The sequence below is a fragment of the Bombina bombina genome, chromosome 5 (assembly GCF_027579735.1).
Source record: "Bombina bombina isolate aBomBom1 chromosome 5, aBomBom1.pri, whole genome shotgun sequence".
NCBI lineage: Eukaryota > Metazoa > Chordata > Amphibia > Anura > Bombinatoridae > Bombina > Bombina bombina.
In genome coordinates this window covers 205,154,582-205,178,114 of record NC_069503.1, presented here as the reverse complement: position 1 = coordinate 205,178,114, position 23,533 = coordinate 205,154,582, and the positions used below count along the sequence as shown (strand labels likewise).

The 23,533-nt window shown below is 42.2% G+C and overlaps 1 protein-coding gene across 1 annotated transcript in view; it reads left to right on the top strand.

Moving 5' to 3' along the window:
* Positions 1-23,533, top strand: part of LARP4B (La ribonucleoprotein 4B) — a 921,178-nt gene that overhangs the window by 718,947 nt on the left and 178,698 nt on the right. Inside the window, exon 12 of the mRNA XM_053715674.1 lies at positions 21,577-21,667. Coding sequence (XP_053571649.1) covers positions 21,577-21,667 — 91 coding nt within the window. The remainder of the gene's footprint in view (positions 1-21,576; positions 21,668-23,533) is intronic.

Here is a 23,533-nt window from a genome sequence, read left to right as displayed (position 1 = left end):
TGGTCGAATGACTGGGGGATTGTGGGTAGGAAGTGATATTTATCAACTTTGCTGAGGTTCTCTTTGCCTCCTCCTGCTGGTCAGGAGTGATATTCCCAACAGTAATTGATGATGATCCGTGGACTCACCGTGTCAAGAAATAAATGTATCAGGTAAGCATAAATTTAGTTTTTTGGGTTTTCAGGGAATCCTTGCTTGTTCCCCCATCTCTTTTCCTTTCGGGGGAGTTTGTTTGCTGATCCCTTTCTCTAGTACGGTGTATGTTGTTGAGGACCGCTTTATGAGCGACGGTGTCTCCTGGAGGTGTGCTGTCTCAGTTGTGTTCTTTCTGCTGTCTCTAGCAAGGCTTGTGGACTATCTGCGGGTCAGTGTCCTTGGGGCCTTTTTTTTCCAAATTTTCTCAGTTTTGGACGAAGCAGGTTTTTTTTGTTGGGTTTTTCAGGCCTGGTGCCCTCAGAATGGGCCCCTTTTGTACCCTCCGGTTTGTGCATTCAGTGTCGGCCTATAGCTTGAGTATTGTTTTACCAAAAGTAATGAATGCAGCTGTGGGCTCTTTCCATTTATGAAGAAAAACATAAATTATGCTTACCTGATAATTTTATTTTCTTCAGAAGGAAAGAGTCCACAGCTCCCCGCCCGTTTTTTTCTGGGGGGGGGTGTCTTATTTTCTTCTGGCACCTTTTCACCCTGTTATTTTTTCTACTGTTCCTTGTTCCTCGACAGAATGACTGGGGGATGAGGGAAGTGGGTGGAGTATTTAAGCCTTTGGTTGTGGTGTCTTTGCCTCCTCCTGGTGGCCAGGTTCTTATTTTCCAAAAGTAATGAATGCAGCTCTTTCCATCTGAAGAAAAGAAAATTATCAGGTAAGCATAATTTGTTTTTTAATTCCCTACCGTTTGGATCCCGACTCCTCCCCAACCCTACTTCCTTTGTGTGACGTCTTCAGCAGTCCCACCTACTCTCTACGTGTCACAAATGCGCGTTCACGATCATGAATTGCAATGCGCAAATCCCCGAAGCCGCTTTTCAATGTACATGCGATAATTGCTGGTCTATATTTTCTACTTTGCATGCGCTAAATCTCGTAACATAGTATTGAATGAATTAGTATATTCATTCAGCACTATATGATAAGACATAGCAGTTGCATCCATCGTTATCGCTGACCCGTTTCTTAAACTAATAGATATATTGACTTGGTAAGTATACACCATTGTTAGCAGATTACTTATTAGGGGAATTCCTATCTGTTGCAGATACGCATGCGCAAAACGGGTGCGCGCTTGGAGTTCATTTTGAAGAAAAACAAATCTCACATGCTTGGATGACGTCGAGTGATGGCAGCCTAACGGCCAGAATTTAATTCCAATAAATTTTTATTGATACATAAAGTGCAAAAACCATATAACAACATATTCATCGCATGACATTTTTAGTAGCGGCAATACACATGGTTTGTAGAAAGGGGAGACACATACAAGGCAAATTGACGAACCTGATAAGAAGAAGATAGTCAACATTCAACCGATTTGCTAGTGCATATTTACAGAATGCAGTTGCTATACATTGGTCAGTCTAATGGAGTAATTAGTATTTTTATGTTTTAAAAGTTGTATGGCAATATATGCCATATGTAGCAAACCTGACAGTTTAGGGTAGCTAGGTTGAGAGTATATGTAGGACGTACAAATAGACATGATGTAGTTGGGTTCATTCACCTATATCTCTGTAGGAAGGTAGGGGAGGGGGAAGGGAAGACATCAGGGATAGGGCGGAAATAGTGTAGTGAGGGAAGCGCCTCCGCAACGGCCAGAATTTATATCAGCGATATCTTAATATATACACCCAAATATAACAATTGATGAATGAAAGTCATATTTATTTAAAAAAAAGAATGCTGTACTAGATCGACATGAGGGTGAGTTTACCTTCACTTTAATTTATCCTTGTCAATGTGCTTGCACTACCTCGGATGGACCTGTCTAATGGAAGCAGTTTATCTGGAGCTGAGGTAAGCACAGTAGATAAAGGTGCTGACAGGTAAGTACAATGCAGCTTCATAGCCCACCAGCCTTTAGCATGGACACAATTCACATAGCCTGGGGACATATGTACACACCACATAACTTCTAGAGTGGTTTTGGCACTTTCATTTTTTTTCAAAAAATGCTACTGTTGCTTTGATTAGTGCAAACAGGTTTAGCTGTCGGCCTTTAATGCAACTCCCTGTCTTCCACTTTTAACACTCTTATCTTGAGGAGTGGTCGCCATATTAGCTGTGTTGGAAGAAGCTCTTGAGGACCAGTGAAGGTTTTGAGACATTAGTATATGTCAGATCTTAGCAAAAGTATATTTTGATTATTAGTCAATTGCTGCTTTTAACATTTCGTTACTAGTACTTTTAATTCAGTCTTTAAGGGGCTATTTTACGTAATCGTATTTTTATGTATTAAACCAGTTTTACAATTTGTCTTATCTGATTTAAATGTTTGGGTAAACTTGAGTGTGTCCTCTCTGCTTAGTTTATATCTTCAAATATAACCGCATCCTTATATTTATGCTACTTTAATGGAGCATGTAAATGCAGGTCAGGCACTGGACCTTTTGACTAACTTACTGGAAGGTAGACCTACTCTTAATTTAATCCTCTCCTACTATTGTCTACTGTGTTAAGGATATTCCTGTGTGTCCGCCTACTCAGGGTTGTATCTCACGTGCTAAGTCTGTGTCTAATACTAGACAGTGTCTTGCAGCACTTCTCTTAATTCAGAGTGTCCATGGGTCTATAGCTCACCTCAGTTATAACCCAGCAGGTTCTACAGAATTATCTCCAACATGTAACTGCTTAATGCCCTTGGGACCTTCCATGCCGTCCTAACAGCACTAAACTTTAACGCCTTTAGGAAGGCATGGAAGTCTTATGTTAGGCGTCCTGTAGCCTCCTGCTTTAAGCAAAAGGATAATCGGACTGGGGGGCGTGCCTTGCATTGTAGGGAACCCACATGATCCGATATTGCGGAGTTGTTGGCTATCACTCCTCCTGGCAGTTTAACACAGGAACATGCATGTGGCAAAAGTTAATACACAGGCACATCCCTGTGGAGCTAGCGACCTACTAAAATACCTTACAGAAAAAAGAGTTCTTTATAATCTGTTTTCTTCTGTAGATGGGTTTTCAAATGTGTCACTTGATTTCGGGCTTGAGCATATGTATGCGTTATTATAGGAAGTGTTAAGTGCATTGGAGGTGGGTGATTCTCCTACTCCTGACATGCCACCTTCCTGGGATTATTCTCTGAGTTAGTCACTAAGGAATGGAATACACCAGAAACATCCTTTACTCCAACCGTAAAATTCAAAACCAAGTTCCCTGCAAAATTGTAAGTGCAGGAAATAGCTCCTAAAATGAATAAAGCAATTTCTACTCTTGCTCTGCAGGCTACCATTCTCTTAGAGCACTGGTTTTCAAATCTGCCTCCGGCCTCCCCAACAGGCCAGGTTTTTAGAATTATTTTGGATGAGAGCAGGTAAAATAACCATGTTCACTAATCAGCTAATTCATTCACCTGTGCTCTAGTTCAGACATCCACATAATGTGACCAGTTAGGCCTGGGGATAACTTTGAAAACCATTGTCTTAGAGGATAGTAACTGTTTCTAAGAGCCTATGGATAGAAAGCTTGAAGGCTTTCCTAGACTATCCTTTCAGCTGTAAGGATTTATTTGCTCAGGATTCATTTTAGATTATTTGTGTATACTGTGGTCTTGTGTGACAACCTTTCAGAGCTCTTATTTAGTGAAGCATCCTTGGAAGAGATCTGTGAGCGTTAAACGCTCCTAAGGACCACTAACAGCTTTATTTGTGATGCAGCAGGGAAGATGATACACATTAATGTAGTGATCATTGCTGTGATTGTTTTGGCAAGATAAGCCAAATGGCATGAATACAGGTCTGCAGACATGTTTCTCCACCTTCAAGGCCAAATTACTATTTGGCCCAGGACTAGATGCAACTATTGGCACTGGGGGAAGGCATCCTTCTTCCCTCAAGACAAAAAAAATCTAAGGGTTGTTTTATTTCCTTTTTGCCATCTAATAACCAAAAACCTGCACCCTCTTCTACCTAAAGATCTGGTTCACCCAAGACTTCTACACAATTTTATTCATACCTTCAACTTGAAACAAATTGAACTATTCTCCCCTTGTCCAACAGGGGCAATTTATATCCACAATAGTTTTAAAGGATGCTTATGTTCATATCCCTATTTACGAGGATTATCATTGTTTCCTTTAAAGGACCAGTCAACACATTTGATTTGCATAATCAACAAATGCAAGATAACAAGACAATGCAATAGCACTTAGTCTGAACTTCAAATGAGTAATAGATTTTTTTATAACAAATTTTAAAGTTATGTATATTTCCACTCCCCTTGTACCATGTGATAGCAATCAGCCAATCACAAATGCATATACGTATAGTCTGTGAATTCTTGCACATGCTCAGTAGGATCTGGTGACTCAAAAATTGTAAATATAAAAGACTGTGCATATTTTTTTTAATGGAAGTAAATTGGAAAGTTGTTTAAAATTACATGCTGTATCTGAATCATGAAAATTTAATTTAACCTGAGTGTCCCTTTAAAGGAGTTATTGATTAGTTGTCAATAAGACCTTTGACAGACCAAAGAAGAACCATTTTCATTCGTGTGCGACACTTCAGTTCCTATCTGATCCTACTGTAGCTTTATGTATGCATATTCTAGGTCTGTTTCCTACATCAGATGCAATTCCATTTGTTACATTTCACATGAGACCTCTTCAGTTAGGCATGCTAAGTCAGTAGTGCAAGGTCTACAATGGGCTTTCTCAAAGCATATTTTTGGATCCAACTACAAGAATTCTCTATCCTGATATGTATAAAATTAGTTAATTTCTCAAGGATTATATTTTATTGGTCCATCCTGGGCAATAATCTAGGCAGACGCACATCTTGCTTGATGGGTTGCAGTATGGGGATCCAGAAGCGCACAGGGAGTTTGGTCTCCTCAGGATGTGAGGTTTCCTATAAACATTTTAGAACTCTCTGCTATCTTTAGGACTCTCCTGAGGTGGCCTCTCATAAAAGTAGAGTTGTTTTTTTCACAGCGGTGGCATATATCTTCAAGGGGGGAACTCTGTTTTCTATCTTTGAAGGAAGTCTTCCATATTATGTCTTGGGCTCAGAAATATTCAAGGAATAATAATTTTCTTCATAAATGGAGAGAGTCCACAGCAGCATTCATTACTTTTGGGAAATAAGACCCTGGCCACCAGGAGGCAGCAAAGATACCCCAGCCAAAGGCTTAAATACTCCTCCCACTTCCCCTCATCCCCCAGTCATTCTTTGCCTTTCATCTCAGGAGGTTGGCAGAGAAGTGTCAGAAGTTTATTTTCGTCTTACTTTCGTTGTAAGTAATCCTGTCAGTGAGGGCTTGGATGAAAGAGTCCAGAGCTTCGCTGCCTGCTTTCTTCTCTCAAGTTCATGGCGGAGGCGAGGCTACTATCCGTCACACTTGAAGGGCCGTTTTCCTGTTCCACGGCGTAGATTCTGGTAAGATAGTTTCATTTTACTTCTTCATGATTGTACTGCAACTCATTTGTTCCTACGAACTCACATGAAAAATACAGGGTCTCAGTGGGACTCCTTTAGTATCTTGGAATCAAGGGTTAATATCTCCTGAGGAGGATTATTGAACAGGGGGGGTTTTAATCATGTTTTTTTTGTGATTCAATCTGCTTATGTGTAGTGTTAACTGGGCTTGTGGCATTTTGGAACATAACGGCCTTTCGAAGTGACGCGACCTTACGGTTGTTCGCGCTTTTTTTGGACTGTATGGCTCACCTTGTGACCGGGCGTGTTTACGTTCTGGTCTCCCATTTCCGAATTCCTGACTGTGTGGCGACGGAGAATTCTAGTCCGCTGGTGTCTGGTTCATAGGAGGTGGTGAGTGCCCCAGCCATTGTGGGTGTCGGGTGCCATTTAAATTGTTTTATATACAATCCATTTTTTGGTATCCTTTATCCAGTTATGGAGGATGCTGTTGTTGATATTGTTCAACTTTCTGATTTAGATTTGTCGTCCTGTGACTAATGCGAATTGGCCCCATTGACTCACTTGGTCAGTCAGTTATGTTCTTTAGGCCGTCTTAGAGCGCCTTGTTCCTTGGGCTCCCTGCCGCTCCCTACTACTACTACACATGCGGGTAACCCAGGCTATTTTTGCATCCCCCCCCCCCCCCCCCGAGGTTGTGCCACGTTTTTGCTTTTACATCCTTTTGCCGCTTGCTCGTCTACAAAGTCCAGATGTTTATTTGCGATTGTGCTCGTGCCCGATTGCCCCAGGTCTCTCGGCCACTGGAGGGCATGTGCAGTAACCTGCGGGTATAACTGTTCCTGAGTGTTGTGCATTTCGTTAGACTGGCTCGCCTTCATGTTCTACTCAGACAAGTTTTTGAGCTTTTTATGGACACTATCCTTCTCAGCTATGGGACTCGTCAGTCTCCCCCTTCGAATAGCTCAACTCATTAGACATGGGGGATGACGTAATCTCCTTTAAGTCTTATCGAGATCCTTCCCAGTTTTGTTGGAGGAGCAGGGTTTCCTTTAGGCTGGTCCTGCGGTTCTTTCTGTTCTTCGGCGTTAACCCTCGGGTTGCTTGGTATTTTATTTTATTCGGTTCAGATACATTTTATTTTTATTTTATATACTATGTTTCCTGCGGGAGCTTTCCCTGGGATCGATACTCGCTGTTTGCTTCTACGGAAGATGTTCGGGACATGTTAGTCCCATTTTTTTTTTTTTTTTTTTCATCCTCCCTCTCTGAAGTCGGATTTTGCCAGATGGCAGTTATGACCCTGGTTTCAGGCTGGTCCTGCTTGGGTTCAGATCTTCTGTCTCACGGCTTATTCAGACATGTGGCACTAATTATTATTAAATCTGGTCAAGTTTCAGCTAAGCTTTCTCAAGAGGACTTGCGGGTCCGTGCGGCTCTCTGGAATGTTTCAGTACTTAAATAGCCGTCTCTCTGGTGACTGGGTCAGTGAATTTTGCTGCATCACTCTCTCTTGCTTCCGATACCCTCTGAACCTAAAGTATTTCTTCCCACATGGAGGGTTTATTGCCTCTTTCTCTTGTTAAGTGTATCCAGTCCACGGATCATCCATTACTTGTGGGATATTCTCCTTCCCAACAGGAAGTTGCAAGAGGATCACCCACAGCAGAGCTGCTATATAGCTCCTCCCCTCACTGCCATATCCAGTCATTCTCTTGCAACTCTCAACTAAGATGGAGGTCGTAAGAGGACTGTGGTGTTTTATACTTAGTTTATTTCTTCAATCAAAAGTTTGTTATTTTTAAATGGTACTGGAGTGTACTGTTTATCTCAGGCAGTATTTAGAAGAAGAATCTGCCTGCGTTTTCTATGATCTTAGCAGAAGTAACTAAGATCCTTTGCTGTTCTCACATATTCTGAGGAGTGAGGTAACTTCAGAGGGGGAATAGCGTGCAGGTTTTCCTGTAATAAGGTATGTGCAGTTAAAATATTTTTCTAGGGATGGAATTTGCTAGAAAATGCTGCTGATACCGAAGTAATGTAAGTTAAGCCTTAAATGCAGTGATAGCGACTGGTATCAGGCTTATTAATAGAGATACATACTCTTATAAAAGTGTATTTTAAAACGTTTGCTGGCATGTTTAATCGTTTTTTACATATGTTTGGTGATAAAACTTATTGGGGCCTAGTTTTTTCCACATGGCTGGCTTGAATTTTGCCTAGAAACAGTTCCCTAAAGGCTTCCCACTGTTGTAATATGAGTGGGAGGGGCCTATTTTGGCGTTTTTCTGCACAGCAAAAATTACAGACACAGACATCCAGCTTCTTCCTGCATGATCCAGGACTTCTCTGAAGGGCTCAAAAGGCTTCAAAAGTCGTATTGAGGGAGGTAAAAAGCCACAGTAGAGCTGTGGCAGTTGTTGTGACTGTTTAAAAAACGTTTTTGTCATTTGTTATTCCGTTTTTGGTATTAAGGGGTTAATCATCCATTTGCAAGTGGGTGCAATGCTCTGCTAACTTATTACATACACTGTAAAAATTTTGTTAGTGTAACTGCATTTTTTCACTGTTATTTCAAAATTTGGCAAAATTTGTGTTTCTTTAAGGCGCAGTAACGTTTTTTTATATTGCTTGTAAACTTGTTTTAAAGTGTTTTCCAAGTTTGCTAGCCTCATTGCTAGTCTGTTTAAACATGTCTGACACAGAGGACATAGCGGTGGCTCCGTATCTAGACGACATCCTGATACAGGCGTCAAGCTTTCAAATTGCCAAGTCTCATACAGAGATAGTTCTGGCATTTCTGAGGTCGCATGGGTGGAAAGTGAACGTGGAAAAGAGTTCTCTATCACCACTCACAAGAGTCTCCTTCCTAGGGACTCTTATAGATTCTGTAGAGATGAAAATTTACCTGACGGAGTCCAGGTTATCAAAACTTCTAAATGCTTGCCGTGTCCTTCATTCCATTCCACGCCCGTCAGTGGCTCAGTGCATGGAAGTAATCGGCTTAATGGTAACGGCAATGGACATAGTGCCATTTGCGCGCCTGCATCTCAGACCGCTGCAAATATGCATGCTAAGTCAGTGGAATGGGGATTACTCAGATTTGGCCCCTCTACTAAATCTGGATCAAGAGACCAGAGATTCTCTTCTCTGGTGGCTTTCTCGGGTCCATCTGTCCAAGGTTATGACCTTTCGCAGGCCAGATTGGACGATTGTAACAACCGATGCCAGCCTTCTAGGTTGGGGCGCAGTCTGGAACTCCCTGAAGGCTCAGGGATCGTGGACTCAGGAGGAGAAACTCCTCCCAATAAATATTCTGGAGTTAAGAGCAATATTCAATGCTCTTCTAGCTTGGCCTCAGTTAGCAACCCTGAGGTTCATCAGATTTCAGTCGGACAACATCACGACTGTGGCTTACATCAACCATCAAGGGGGAACCAGGAGTTCCCTAGCGATGTTAGAAGTCTCAAAGATAATTCGCTGGGCAGAGTCTCACTCTTGCCACCTGTCAGCAATCCACATCCCAGGCGTAGAGAACTGGGAGGCGGATTTTCTAAGTCGTCAGACTTTTCATCCGGGGGAGTGGGAACTCCATCCGGAGGTGTTTGCTCAACTGGTCCATCGTTGGGGCAAACCAGAACTGGATCTCATGGCGTCTCGCCAGAACGCCAAGCTTCCTTGTTACGGATCCAGGTCCAGGGACCCGGGAGCAACGCTGATAGATGCTCTAGCAGCTCCTTGGTTCTTCAACCTGGCCTATGTGTTTCCACCGTTTCCTCTGCTCCCTCGACTGATTGCCAAAATCAAACAGGTGAGAGCATCAGTGATTCTGATAGCGCCTGCGTGGCCACGCAGGACCTGGTATGCAGACCTAGTGGACATGTCATCTCTTCCACCATGGACTGTGCCTCTGAGGCAGGACCTTCTAATACAAAGTCCTTTCAATCATCCAAATCTAATTTCTCTGAGACTGACTGCATGGAGATTGAACGCTTGATTCTATCAAGGCGTGGCTTCTCCGAGTCAGTCATTGATACCTTAATACAGGCTCGGAAGCCTGTCACCAGGAAAATCTACCATAAGATATGGCGTAAATATCTTTATTGGTGTGAATCCAAGAGTTACTCATGGCGTAAGGTTAGGATTCCTAGGATATTGTCTTTTCTCCAAGAGGGTTTGGACAAAGGCTTATCAGCTAGTTCTTTAAAAGGACAGATCTCTGCTCTGTCTATTTTTTTGCACAAGCGTCTGGCAGAAGTTCCAGACGTCCAGGCATTTTGTCAGGCTTTGGTTAGGATTAAGCCTGTGTTTAAAACTGTTGCTCCCCCGTGGAGCTTAAACTTAATTCTTAAAGTTCTTCAGGGAGTTCCGTTTGAACCCCTTCATTCCATTGATATTAAACTTTTATCTTGGAAAGTTCTGTTTTTGATGGCTATTTCCTCGGCTCGAAGAGTCTGAGTTATCTGCCTTACATTGTGATTCTCCTTATCTGATTTTTCATTCAGACAAGGTAGTTCCGCGTACCAAACCTGGGTTTTTACCTAAGGTGGTTTCTAACAGGAATATCAATCAAGAGATTGTTGTTCCATCATTGTGTCCTAATCCTTCTTCAAAGAAGGAACATCTTTTGCATAATCTGGACGTAGTCCATGCCTTGAAGTTTTACTTACAGGCTACTAAAGATTTTCGTCAAACATCTGCCCTGTTTGTCGTTTACTCTGGACAGAGGAGAGGTCAAAAAGCTTCGACAACTTCTCTCTCCTTTTGGCTTCGGAGCATAATACGCTTAGCCTATGAGACTGCTGGACAGCAGCCCCCTGAAAGGATTACTGCTCATTCTACTAGAGCTGTGGCTTCCACCTGGGCCTTTAAAAATGAGGCCTCTGTTGAACAGATTTGCAAGGCTGCGACTTGGTCTTCACTTCACACCTTTTCAAACTTTTACAAATTTGGCACTTTTGCTTCTTCGGAGGCTGTTTTTGGGAGAAAGGTTCTACAGGCAGTGGTTCCTTCCGTTTAAGTTCCTGCCTTGTCCCTCCCATCATCCGTGTACTTTAGCTTTGGTATTGGTATCCCACAAGTAATGGATGATCCGTGGACTGGATACACTTAACAAGAGAAAACATAATTTATGCTTACCTGATAAATTTATTTCTCTTGTAGTGTATCCAGTCCACGGCCCGCCCTGTCCTTTTAAGGCAGGTCTAAATTTTAATTAAACTACAGTCACCACTGCACCCTATGGTTTCTCCTTTCTCGTCTTGTTTCGGTCGAATGACTGGATATTGTTGGTTCTAGTGTCCTTTTATGGCTTTAGGGGGGCCTTGGCTCTTTGGAGTGTTGGGCTCCTGCAACGGGTGGTCTCTTCCCTTTGGGTCAGGACTTGCAAGGGCTTCTTGCTCTTATCCGGGTTATTCAGGATTTTTCCCTGGGAGGTCTGTTTTTGATCAGACGAGGGATTTATGTTCCTGGAAGATTGTTTATTGTAAACATTTGTGGGACCCGGGCTTCCTGTCCTGATCTTCCGGTTGTCGAGGGTTTTACTCTGTTTTTTCTCTATGTGGATCCTGCTGTGGGAAGTTACCGGACATTATGATCCTAGGACTGGCTGGGGCTTCTAGTTTCCTGGGGTACTTGGGCTTAGCCCTTGTTCTGGCTGTTCTGTTTTACAACATGGCCAGATTTCCTGAGAGCTGGGACTCCTTGGGGCTTGTCTTGTGCCGGACAATACGGTTCCCATGGGGCAGCCAACTAATGTGACCTGATGGTGGTCTTTCCTGCCTAGCAAACGGAGGGTTTGCGGTTGCTCAGCTGTCACTCTTGCGCTTGGTATGTGTGCTAGCACAATGGTGTTTTAAGGGGTTCTTTCCGTGTTAGTCAGTAATGTGACCTTGGTTTCTCTCTGTTCTTCCTACGACTTCCTGTGTTATGGGCAGGTGTTTATCAATGCTCTCCTCGTCAGGGGGCTTGTTGTCCTCCTTGGAGGTGTCGTTCCTTTTTTTAGGCGCCTCTCCTGTGTTCGGGAGGTTGGAACAGATGTTTCATCTGGTTCGGGGATTGGTCTTTTCTTTGAGTTGTTACTTTCCATCTGAGGAGCTGCTTGCTCCGCATTGAGACTTTAGTTGGGTGGCTTTGCTAGATCTCCTTGGGTCTAACACCTGCTCGATTGTCTCTAGGTTGAAGTGGCTGTTCCCATTCTTCTGCCCTTTTGGGGGTCGGTCTTGGGGTTCCTATCTGTTCCCTTGATTTCAGATCTGCCGTTGCTTGGGCTAGTCCGGCTAGTTGTAGGATCTGAGATCTGTTGTTCATCCTCAGGTCTTGGGGGTGACAGTGGACCTTTTTTTTTTTTTTTTTAGGTTCTGTGCCTCTCCCCCTTTGAGATCTGTGAGTAGGTCGGGCGGCCTGGAGTGTGTCCTCTGTCATGGAGGTTTGGCAATCTGCAATTTTGTTCGGCTGCTTCTTCCTTATGAAAAGTGTGTTTTTTCCACGTCTTCCTATGGATGGCAGCGTGTTACTGGACTCAGGTGTTTATTTTCTGAGTTTGCTACTTATAATTTTTCTGTTTGCTCAGTCTTTGAGTTCTGACGTTTTGAGGACTTTGTCTTCAGCTGTCTTTTCGGTGCTGTTGCACAATGTTTTGGAGATGTTTATTCTCCTTGATGATGCCCGGTTGCTCCTTGTGGGTTGGGCGTAGTCTCCCCTTGTTCTTGGGATTCATTCGGGTCTCTGTGGAATTGGCCTTCCTTTGAAGGGGGGTTTTCCTTTATGGATTTTGCTGTACCCTTTGGCTTACCCTTGTCCTCTCCCTTTTGGGGGTTTTGGTACTGTACTAGTAAGGGTTGTGTGGGGACCGACTGCTGGGCGATGGTTCTCCTGGAGAAGTGTTGGCTCAGTGAGTCTGCCCGTGGTCTCTAGTTAGGCTTTCGGACTATCTGCGGGTCAGTGTCCTTGGGGCCTTTTCCTTCTAGTTTTTTTGCCCTGCTCCAACGAAGCGGGGTTTGGTTGGGTTGTGTTTTTTTTTTCAGGCCTAGTGCCCTCAGAATGGGCCGCCTATTGTACCCTCCCGTTTTTGCATTCAGTGCCCTCTATAGCTTGGGTATTGTTTTCCCAAAAGTAATGAATGCAGCTGTGGGCTCTTTCCATTTATGAAGAAAAACTTAAATTATGCTTACCTGATAATTTTCTTTTCTTCAGATAGAAAGAGTCCACAGCTCCCCACCTGTATTTTTCTGTGGGGCGTCTTATTTTTTATCCTTCTGGCACCTTTTCACCCTGGTATTTCTTCTACTGTTCCTTGGTCCTCGGCAGAATGACTGGGGGATGAGGGAAGTGGGAGAGGAGTATTTAAGCCTTTGGCTGAGGTGTCTTTGCCTCCTCCTGGTGGCCAGGTTCTTATTTTCCAAAAGTAATGAATGCAAAAAGAAAATTATCAGGTAAGCATAATTTAAGTTTTTATTGTTTCTGATTCCTCAATCTTTTCATCAGTAAGTATTTTATCTGATGTAGATCTATGGGGTCTCCCAGAGATAGATCTAATGGCTTTTCGTTGTACAACAGACTTCTCAGGAATTTTGCAAGATCCAGGGATCCTCAAGTGGAGTTGGCAAATGCTCTAACAGCTCCCTGATTATTTAGACTTGCTTATATTTTCTTCCTCCAAAGCGTTGGGATATCAGCACCGCTGTAAAGTGCACGTCGTGACAGAGTATGACTGCTATACTCACAAAGCATATAGTAAACAGTGATTCACCAGCATTTAAAATTATTAATTCTTTGTTTAGGAATCATATAATACAGCAACGTTTCTGGGATTTAACCCCTTAGTCATGCTAGTGACACTGACACTCTGAACAATTTATATACACTCAAACTTTGGTGCCAAACTGACCTCACCGGGTCCTATGGCTCCACCTAGTGGTGGCTTGAAAATAGCATATTTGTTTTAATAGTGAAACAGTGTCAACAAGTTTAAAAACATAAGGAAACAAAATGACAGATGTGTAAGTCTCATAATGCATAAAGTTCATTTCCCAGAATACAAGAGGATACAATACATAGCAGAGTTATATAGCCATACATGAAAATGTTTTATCTTATCTTAAATGCTTTTACACAAATAGTCATCAGCACAATTACGCCCAAAACCTGTTACAGCAGTAATTTTGTAATAGCCACTTATTCATATTGATATACTCTTAATGAAAGCAGGATAGATCGAAATCCCTATTCAGGCCTTTTGGGATTAATGTATCAAAGTGATGAATCCAACACATCTCACGTTGTTTAAGCAATTTCTCCCTGTTGCTACCATTCCTTGGTGGCTTAACCTGTTCTACAATTTGCCATCTCAATTGACTGATGGCATGCCCCTTATCCAAAAAATGTTTGGACAAAGGTGCCTCAACGTTCTTCCTCCTTATATTAGAACGGTGCTAGCTAAGTCTCTCCCTGATTTTCTGGGTAGTCTCCCCCAAGTAAACCAGGGAGCACGGACACTTAATTAGATATAAAACAAAGCTGCTGTTACATGTATGATACCCCTCAACCTTATAGCATTTTCCACTGTGAGGATGAAAAAAGTTCTTTCCCTTTATAATAGAATTGCAGCTAGCACAATTGAGGCAAGGATAATTGCCATAATTTTTCTTTCCTATATACATTTGTTTCTCCATGCTAGTAGGACCAATATCAGATCTTACCAAATGATCCCTAATATTTTTGACCCTTCTAAAGGCCATTAGTGGGGGTTCTTTAAATTGATCTATATTCAGATTGCAATCTTTTAATACATGCCAGTTCTTTCTAATTGCTTTGCTAATGATGTCACTATAGGGATTGTGCTGCAAAACAAATACCATTCTATTCTTGTCCTTATCTTTGTTATTTTTAGTAAATAGGTTTTGGACCTCCTTCACTTTCTTTTGTTGTTTTCTTCCAACAGTTCTACTGCTAGTGTTATCTCTGATCATTCAAGTGCAATATCTGGCATTTTTATTTCTCTAGCTTGGCCTCGTAGAACTTGGTATACAGATCTGATTCTGATTTACACTTGTTCTTTGTAGCCTCTTTCATTTGAGGCACGTCCTCTTTCTAAAGGTCCTTTCTGTCTTCAAGATCTTGAGTCTCTCATCTTGAAGACTTGGCGATTTGAAAATCTTCATTTTAGGCAAAGAAGTTTTTCAGTTGAATTTGTGGAAACCCTAATTCAAGCTAGAAAGCCTGTCGTGAAAAACATTGTTTTGTAATTCAGTCATATAGTTTGATTGAAAGCTTTAATTGTTGTTCAAAATTAATTTCCATGAAATGAAGGTTTAATTGGCAATGGCAAGATATGTCTCATTTAATCTGTAGGCAGAGATGCTGCCAGTGCATATTGCCTTAGCGCTTGTAATCAATTTCAAATATTTAAATACATAATACTTTCATAATAGAATGACAATGCAAAAGCACTTTAGTCTGAATTATTTTTCTCCAACATAGGTGTGTCCGGTCCACGGCGTCATCCTTACTTGTGGGATATTCTCTTCCCCAACAGGAAATGGCAAAGAGCCCAGCAAAGCTGGTCACATGATCCCTCCTAGGCTCCGCCTACCCCAGTCATTCTCTTTGCCGTTGTACAGGCAACATCTCCACGGAGATGGCTTAGAGTTTTTTAGTGTTTAACTGTAGTTTTTATTATTCAATCAAGAGTTTGTTATTTTAAAATAGTGCTGGTATGTACTATTTACTCAGAAACAGAAAAGAGATGAAGATTTCTGTTTGTATGAGGAAAATGATTTTAGCACCGTAACTAAAATCCATGGCTGTTCCACACAGGACTGTTGAGAGCATTTAACTTCAGTTGGGGGAACAGTGTGCAGTCTCTTGCTGCTTGAGGTATGACACATTCTAACAAGACGATGTAATGCTGGAAGCTGTCATTTTTCCCTATGGGATCCGGTAAGCCATGTTTATTACGATGGTAAATAAGGGCTTCATAAGGGCTTATTAAGAATGTAGACTTTTCTGGGCTAAATCGATTCATTTTTAAAACATATTTAGCCTTGAGGAATCATTTTATCTGGGTATATTGATATTATAATATCGGCAGGCACTGTATTAGACACCTTATTTCTCTGGGGCTTTCCCAAAGCATAAGCAGAGCCTCATTTTCGCGCCGGTGTGGCGCACTTGTTTTTGAGAGGCATGGCATGCAGTCGCATGTGAGAGGAGCTCTGATACTTAGAAAAGGCTTTCTGAAGGCGTCATTTGGTATCGTATTCCCCTTTGGGTTTGGTTGGGTCTCAGCAAAGCAGATACCAGGGACTGTAAAGGGGTTAAAGTGTTAAAACGGCTCCGGTTCCGTTATTTTAAGGGTTAAAGCTTCCAAATTTGGTGTGCAATACTTTTAAGGCTTTAAGACACTGTGGTGAAAATTTGGTGAATTTTGTACAATTCCTTCATGTTTTTTCGCAATTGCAGTAATAAAGTGTGTTCAGTTTAAAATTTAAAGTGACAGTAACGGTTTTATTTTAAAACGTTTTTTGTACTTTATTATCAAGTTTATGCCTGTTTAACATGTCTGAACTACCAGATAGACTGTGTTCTGAATGTGGGGAAGCCAGAATTCCTGTTCATTTAAATAAATGTGATTTATGTGATAATGACAATGATGCCCAAGATGATTCCTCAAGTGAGGGGAGTAAGCATGGTACTGCATCATTCCCTCCTTCGTCTACACGAGTCTTGCCCACTCAGGAGGCCCCTAGTACATCTAGCGCGCCAATACTCCTTACTATGCAACAATTAACGGCTGTAATGGATAATTCTGTCAAAAACATTTTAGCCAAAATGAACCCTTGTCAGCGTAAGCGTGGCTGCTCTGTTTTAGTTACTGAAGAGCATGACGACGCTGATATTAATATCTCTGAAGGGCCCCTAACCCAATCTGAGGGGGCCAGGGAGGTTTTGTCTGAGGGAGAAATTACTGATTCAGGGAACATTTCTCAACAGGCTGAACCTGATGTAATTGCATTTAAATTTAAGTTGGAACATCTCCGCATTCTGCTTAAGGAGGTATTATCCACTCTGGATGATTGTGAAAAGTTGGTCATCCCAGAGAAACTATGTAAAATGGACAAGTTCCTAGAGGTGCCGGAGCTCCCAGAAGCTTTTCCTATACCCAAGCGGGTGGCGGACATTGTTAATAAAGAATGGGAAAGGCCCGGTATTCCTTTCGTCCCTCCCCCCATATTTAAAAAATTGTTTCCTATGGTCGACCCCAGAAAGGACTTATGGCAGACAGTCCCCAAGGTCGAGGGAGCGGTTTCTACTTTAAACAAACGCACCACTATACCCATAGAGGATAGTTGTGCTTTCAAAGATCCTATGGATAAAAAATTAGAAGGTTTGCTTAAAAAGATGTTTGTTCAGCAGGGTTACCTTCTACAACCAATTTCATGCATTGTCCCTGTCACTACAGCCGCATGTTTCTGGTTTGATGAGCTGATAAAGGCGCTCGATAGTGATTCTCCTCCTTATGAGGAGATTATGGACAGAATCAATGCTCTCAAATTGGCTAATTCTTTCACCCTAGACGCCACTTTGCAATTGGCTAGGTTAGCGGCTAAGAATTCTGGGTTTGCTATTGTGGCGCGCAGAGCGCTTTGGTTGAAATCTTGGTCGGCTGATGCGTCTTCCAAGAACAAGCTACTAAACATTCCTTTCAAGGGGAAAACGCTGTTTGGCCCTGACTTGAAAGAGATTATCTCGGATATCACTGGGGGTAAGGGCCACGCCCTTCCTCAGGATCGGCCTTTCAAGGCGAAAAATAGACCTAATTTTCGTCCCTTTCGTAAAAACGGACCAGCCCAAAGTGCTACGTCCTCTAAGCAAGAGGGTAATACTTCTCAAGCCAAGCCAGCTTGGAGACCAATGCAAGGCTGGAACAAGGGAAAGCAGGCCAAGAAGCCTGCCACTGCTACCAAGACAGCATGAAATATTAGCCCCCGATCCGGGACCGGATCTGGTGGGGGGCAGACTCTCTCTCTTCGCTCAGGCTTGGGCAAGAGATGTTCTGGATCCTTGGGCGCTAGAAATAGTCTCCCAGGGTTATCTCCTGGAATTCAAGGGACTTCCCCCAAGGGGGAGGTTCCACAGGTCTCAGTTGTCTTCAGACCACATAAAAAGACAGGCGTTCTTACATTGTGTAGAAGACCTGTTAAAAATGGGAGTGATTCATCCTGTTCCAATAAGAGAACAAGGGATGGGGTTCTACTCCAATCTGTTCATAGTTCCCAAAAAAGAGGGAACGTTCAGACCAATCTTAGATCTCAAGATCTTAAACAAGTTTCTCAAGGTTCCATCTTTCAAGATGGAAACCATTCGAACTATTCTTCCTTCCATCCAGGAGGGTCAATTCATGACCACGGTGGATTTAAAGGATGCGTATCTACATATTCCTATCCACAAGGAACATCATCGGTTCCTAAGGTTTGCATTCCTGGACAAACATTACCAGTTCGTGGCGCTTCCTTTCGGATTAGCCACTGCTCCAAGGATTTTCACAAAGGTACTAGGGTCCCTTCTAGCGGTGCTAAGACCAAGGGGCATTGCAGTAGTACCTTACCTGGACGACATTCTGATTCAAGCGTCGTCCCTTCCTCAAGCAAAGGCTCACACGGACATTGTCCTGGCCTTTCTCAGATCTCACGGCTGGAAAGTGAACGTGGAAAAGAGTTCTCTATCCCCGTCAACAAGGGTTCCCTTCTTGGGAACAATTATAGACTCCTTAGAAATGAGGATCTTTCTAACAGAGGCCAGAAAAACAAAACTTCTAGACTCTTGTCGGATACTTCATTCCGTTCCTCTTCCTTCCATAGCTCAGTGCATGGAAGTGATCGGGTTGATGGTAGCGGCGATGGACATAGTTCCTTTTGCGCGCATTCATCTAAGACCATTACAACTGTGCATGCTCAGTCAGTGGAATGGGGACTATACAGACTTGTCTCCGAAGATACAAGTAAATCAGAGGACCAGAGACTCACTCCGTTGGTGGCTGTTCCTGGACAATCTGTCTCAAGGGATGACGTTCCGCAGACCAGAGTGGGTCATTGTCACGACCGACGCCAGTCTGATGGGCTGGGGCGCGGTCTGGGGATCCCTGAAAGCTCAGGGTCTTTGGTCTCGGGAAGAATCTCTTCTACCGATAAATATTCTGGAACTGAGAGCGATATTCAATGCTCTCAAGGCCTGGCCTCGGCTAGCGAGGACCAAGTTCATACGGTTTCAATCAGACAACATGACAACTGTTGCGTACATCAACCATCAGGGGGGAACAAGGAGTTCCCTAGCGATGGAAGAAGTGACCAAAATCATTCTATGGGCGGAGTCTCACTCCTGTCACCTGTCTGCTATCCACATCCCAGGAGTGGAAAATTGGGAAGCGGATTTTCTGAGTCGTCAGACATTGCATCCGGGGGAGTGGGAACTCCATCCGGAAATCTTTGCCCAAGTCACTCACCTGTGGGGCATTCCAGACATGGATCTGATGGCCTCTCGTCAGAACTTCAAAGTTCCTTGCTACGGGGCCAGATCCAGGGATCCCAAGGCGGCTCTAGTGGATGCACTAGTAGCACCTTGGACCTTCAAACTAGCTTATGTGTTCCCGCCATTTCCTCTCATCCCCAGGCTGGTAGCCAGGATCAATCAGGAGAGGGCGTCGGTGATCTTGATAGCTCCTGCGTGGCCACGCAGGACTTGGTATGCAGATCTGGTGAATATGTCATCGGCTCCACCTTGGAAGCTACCTTTGAGACGAGACCTTCTTGTTCAGGGTCCGTTCGAACATCCGAATCTGGTTTCACTCCAGCTGACTGCTTGGAGATTGAACGCTTGATTTTATCGAAGCGAGGATTCTCAGATTCCGTTATCGATACTCTTGTTCAGGCCAGAAAGCCTGTAACTAGAAAGATTTACCACAAAATTTGGAAAAAATATATCTGTTGGTGTGAATCTAAAGGATTCCCTTGGGACAAGGTTAAGATTCCTAGGATTCTATCCTTCCTTCAAGAAGGATTGGAAAAAGGATTATCTGCAAGTTCCCTGAAGGGACAGATTTCTGCCTTGTCGGTATTACTTCACAAAAAGCTGGCAGCTGTGCCAGATGTTCAAGCCTTTGTTCAGGCTCTGGTTAGAATCAAGCCTGTTTACAAACCTTTGACTCCTCCTTGGAGTCTCAATTTAGTTCTTTCAGTTCTTCAGGGGGTTCCGTTTGAACCCTTACATTCCGTTGATATTAAGTTATTATCTTGGAAAGTTTTGTTTTTAGTTGCGATTTCTTCTGCTAGAAGAGTCTCAGAATTATCTGCTCTGCAGTGTTCTCCTCCTTATCTGGTGGTCCATGCAGATAAGGTGGTTTTACGTACTAAACCTGGTTTTCTTCCAAAAGTTGTTTCTAACAAAAACATTAACCAGGAGATTATCGTACCTTCTCTGTGTCCGAAACCAGTTTCAAAGAAGGAACGTTTGTTGCACAATTTGGATGTTGTTCGCGCTCTAAAATTCTATTTAGATGCTACAAAGGATTTTAGACAAACATCTTCCTTGTTTGTTGTTTATTCAGGTAAAAGGAGAGGTCAAAAAGCAACTTCTACCTCTCTCTCTTTTTGGATTAAAAGCATCATCAGATTGGCTTACGAGACTGCCGGACGGCAGCCTCCCGAAAGAATCACAGCTCATTCCACTAGGGCTGTGGCTTCCACATGGGCCTTCAAGAACGAGGCTTCTGTTGATCAGATATGTAGGGCAGCGACTTGGTCTTCACTGCACACTTTTACCAAATTTTACAAGTTTGATACTTTTGCTTCTTCTGAGGCTATTTTTGGGAGAAAGGTTTTGCAAGCCGTGGTGCCTTCCATTTAGGTGACCTGATTTGCTCCCTCCCTTCATCCGTGTCCTAAAGCTTTGGTATTGGTTCCCACAAGTAAGGATGACGCCGTGGACCGGACACACCTATGTTGGAGAAAACAGAATTTATGTTTACCTGATAAATTTCTTTCTCCAACGGTGTGTCCGGTCCACGGCCCGCCCTGGTTTTTTAATCAGGTCTGATAATTTATTTTCTTTAACTACAGTCACCACGGTACCATATGGTTTCTCCTATGCAAATATTCCTCCTTAACGTCGGTCGAATGACTGGGGTAGGCGGAGCCTAGGAGGGATCATGTGACCAGCTTTGCTGGGCTCTTTGCCATTTCCTGTTGGGGAAGAGAATATCCCACAAGTAAGGATGACGCCGTGGACCGGACACACCGTTGGAGAAAGAAATTTATCAGGTAAACATAAATTCTGTTTTTTCTGACACATTTCAAAGTTTGTTTTGTTATCCATCCTCCTGCATCATGTGGCAATCAGCCAATCATAAAATGCATATATGTATATACTTGGAAATCTTGCACATGCTCAGTAGAAGCTGGTGCCTCAAAAAGTGTGCATATAAAAAGATTTTGTGCATTTTGATAATGGAAGTGAATTGGAAAGTTGTTTACAGTTGCATGCGCTATCTGAATCATGAAAATTTAATTTTGACTTTAGTTTTTCAATACCTACACAGTGTTTCACTTTTTACATTGAAAAGTACATAGTAAGGGAATTGTTCATTTGAGTTCTAAATTCTTTTTTTTTTTTTTTTTTGTTAATGAAATTATGCAGTTAAAGTATTGCTTTTAAAACCCTATTGTTTGTTCTAAATAGTGTAAGATCTTTTGGTTCAAATGTGTCCTGTCTTTCATTTTTCAAATAATTTCATAATCTTTTTTTATATGTAGCTTAGTAATGAGCTTGGCTTGCTTATCAGGAAGATAAATAGGTGTTGCAGATTATATGCCTGCCAAAAGACATGGTCTGCCAGATTTTTTTTTTTTTTTTTTATTATATGTATGAAACGTGTCTAAATATTTTTCAAAAGGTTTTTGGTAACTAACTGGAGTATTTATTCTTCCCTAGGAAAAACTCTGGCTACAGGAAAAAGCGAGATGAAAAGTTCTCAGTGAGTGCTTGTAATCTATTCTTTAATATAATGCTTGGAAATGAACAGTAAATTCATACTAGACCTAATGATGTGTTGAAAGTAAAGATTAGCCTTAGAATTTATATGTAGATGTATTTTTTACAATTATGTTGATTAAATTTTAGATAAACGTGTTTACTTTCTATAAATTACTTTAGTTTTTATATTGTAATGGGCGCTTCCATGTTTAAATTTGCACAGTGTCTTTGAGTGTTAGGCTGCAAGCATAGCCCCATTTACTCTTAAGGCCATCAGATTTTGGTATAAACCAATACTAATAAAATTATTGAAATTACCCTCTTTTACCTACTAATGCCATGTGTACCACCCAAACTGCCAAACATCTCACGCTTGCCAGATATAGTTTCTACTAACAAAATAAGCAAAAAATTCTACTCCGCTAACTTACTGGAAACAATATTCACAATGTGTACAATCAATTTTAGCTGTAGCTGCATTTTAACAGGTTGATGTTCCTTACCCAAAGCAGCAAGGAGCTTTACCTAGCAGGTGACCGATAACTGAATCTATTATATCCGTCTGGAATAAAATATCCTCACGTTATAGCAATCAAAAAAAAAAAGTAATAAAAATAAAAGCTACTAACATTGTCTTTGGCCCTTATACTACAACTGCTACTAAAGCATTAAATGCTTTCACAGGGATCACCTGAATTCTGAGTTATGTTTGCTAAACACCTATTTCTTCTATAAGGTACGACGAGTCCATGGATTCATCCTTTACTTGTGGGATATTATCATCCTGCTAACAGGAAGTGGCAAAGAGCACCACAGCAGAGCTCTCTATATATAGCTCCTCCCTTAGCTCCACCCCCAGTCATTCTCTTTGCCTACTCTAAGTACTAGCAAGGGTAAAGTGAAAGAGGTGATAAAATGTTAGTTTTTATTTTCTTCAAGCAAGAGTTTTTTATTTTAAATGGTACCGGTGTGTATATTTACTTTCAGGCAGCAGATGGATGAAGACTTCTGCCTGGAGAATGATGATCTTAGCATTTGTCACTAAGATCCAGAGCAGTTCCCACAGAATGGCTGAGGAGTACAAGAAACTTCAGTGTGAGGAACGTTTTCATGGTATAAGCAGTGAGGTATGTTCAGTCATTTTTTTCTGGAGAGACTGTGGTATTTCAGAATTGGCTGACAGTATCCCCATGAGGGAGAGGGTAAGCAGTAATCCTAAAAGATATAGAGGGGTATTACTAAGCTTGCATAAGGGGCTAATAAAAAATGGTTGACACTGAGTTTTAATGTTTGTGGGCAAACGTTTTGTGAACTAGGAGTGCTGATAACGTTTTTGGCAATAACGTTTTTTGAGACTTTATTGAGGGTACACTTGGCTTCTATTTTGGGTTTCAGAACCCACATGGCTAGTTTGGAACCTCTCTAGTGCGGTTCATTTAAGCTGAAAAAACATTGAGTGAGATGGGCGGGGCCTATTTTCGTGCCTCAGTTGCACAGTTGTATTTACAAAGCAAGCAGCAAGCTCCAACTCCGGTGGGCCCTTGTGGAAGTGTTGGGCCAAATCGAAGCTTTAACCCCAGGGGGTGTTTTTTCCGGATTTAGGCCTTATTAACTATCCGGTTTTCACAATAAAGGGTTAAGTGTTCCTTTCTTTGTGGGGCAAACTTGGCTGCATAAATTGAATCTTATATCAAAAAATTGAAACGGTTGGTGTATTTTAAAGCCGTTTTGCAGAACGTGTATGCTTTTTTTTTTTCTCTTAAAGGCGCAGTACCATTTTTTAAGATTGTTATTTTTTTTCACTAAATCAAGTGTTTCTCCAACATAGGTGTGTCCGGTCCACGGCGTCATCCTTACTTGTGGGATATTCTCTTCCCCAACAGGAAATGGCAAAGAGCCCAGCAAAGCTGGTCAC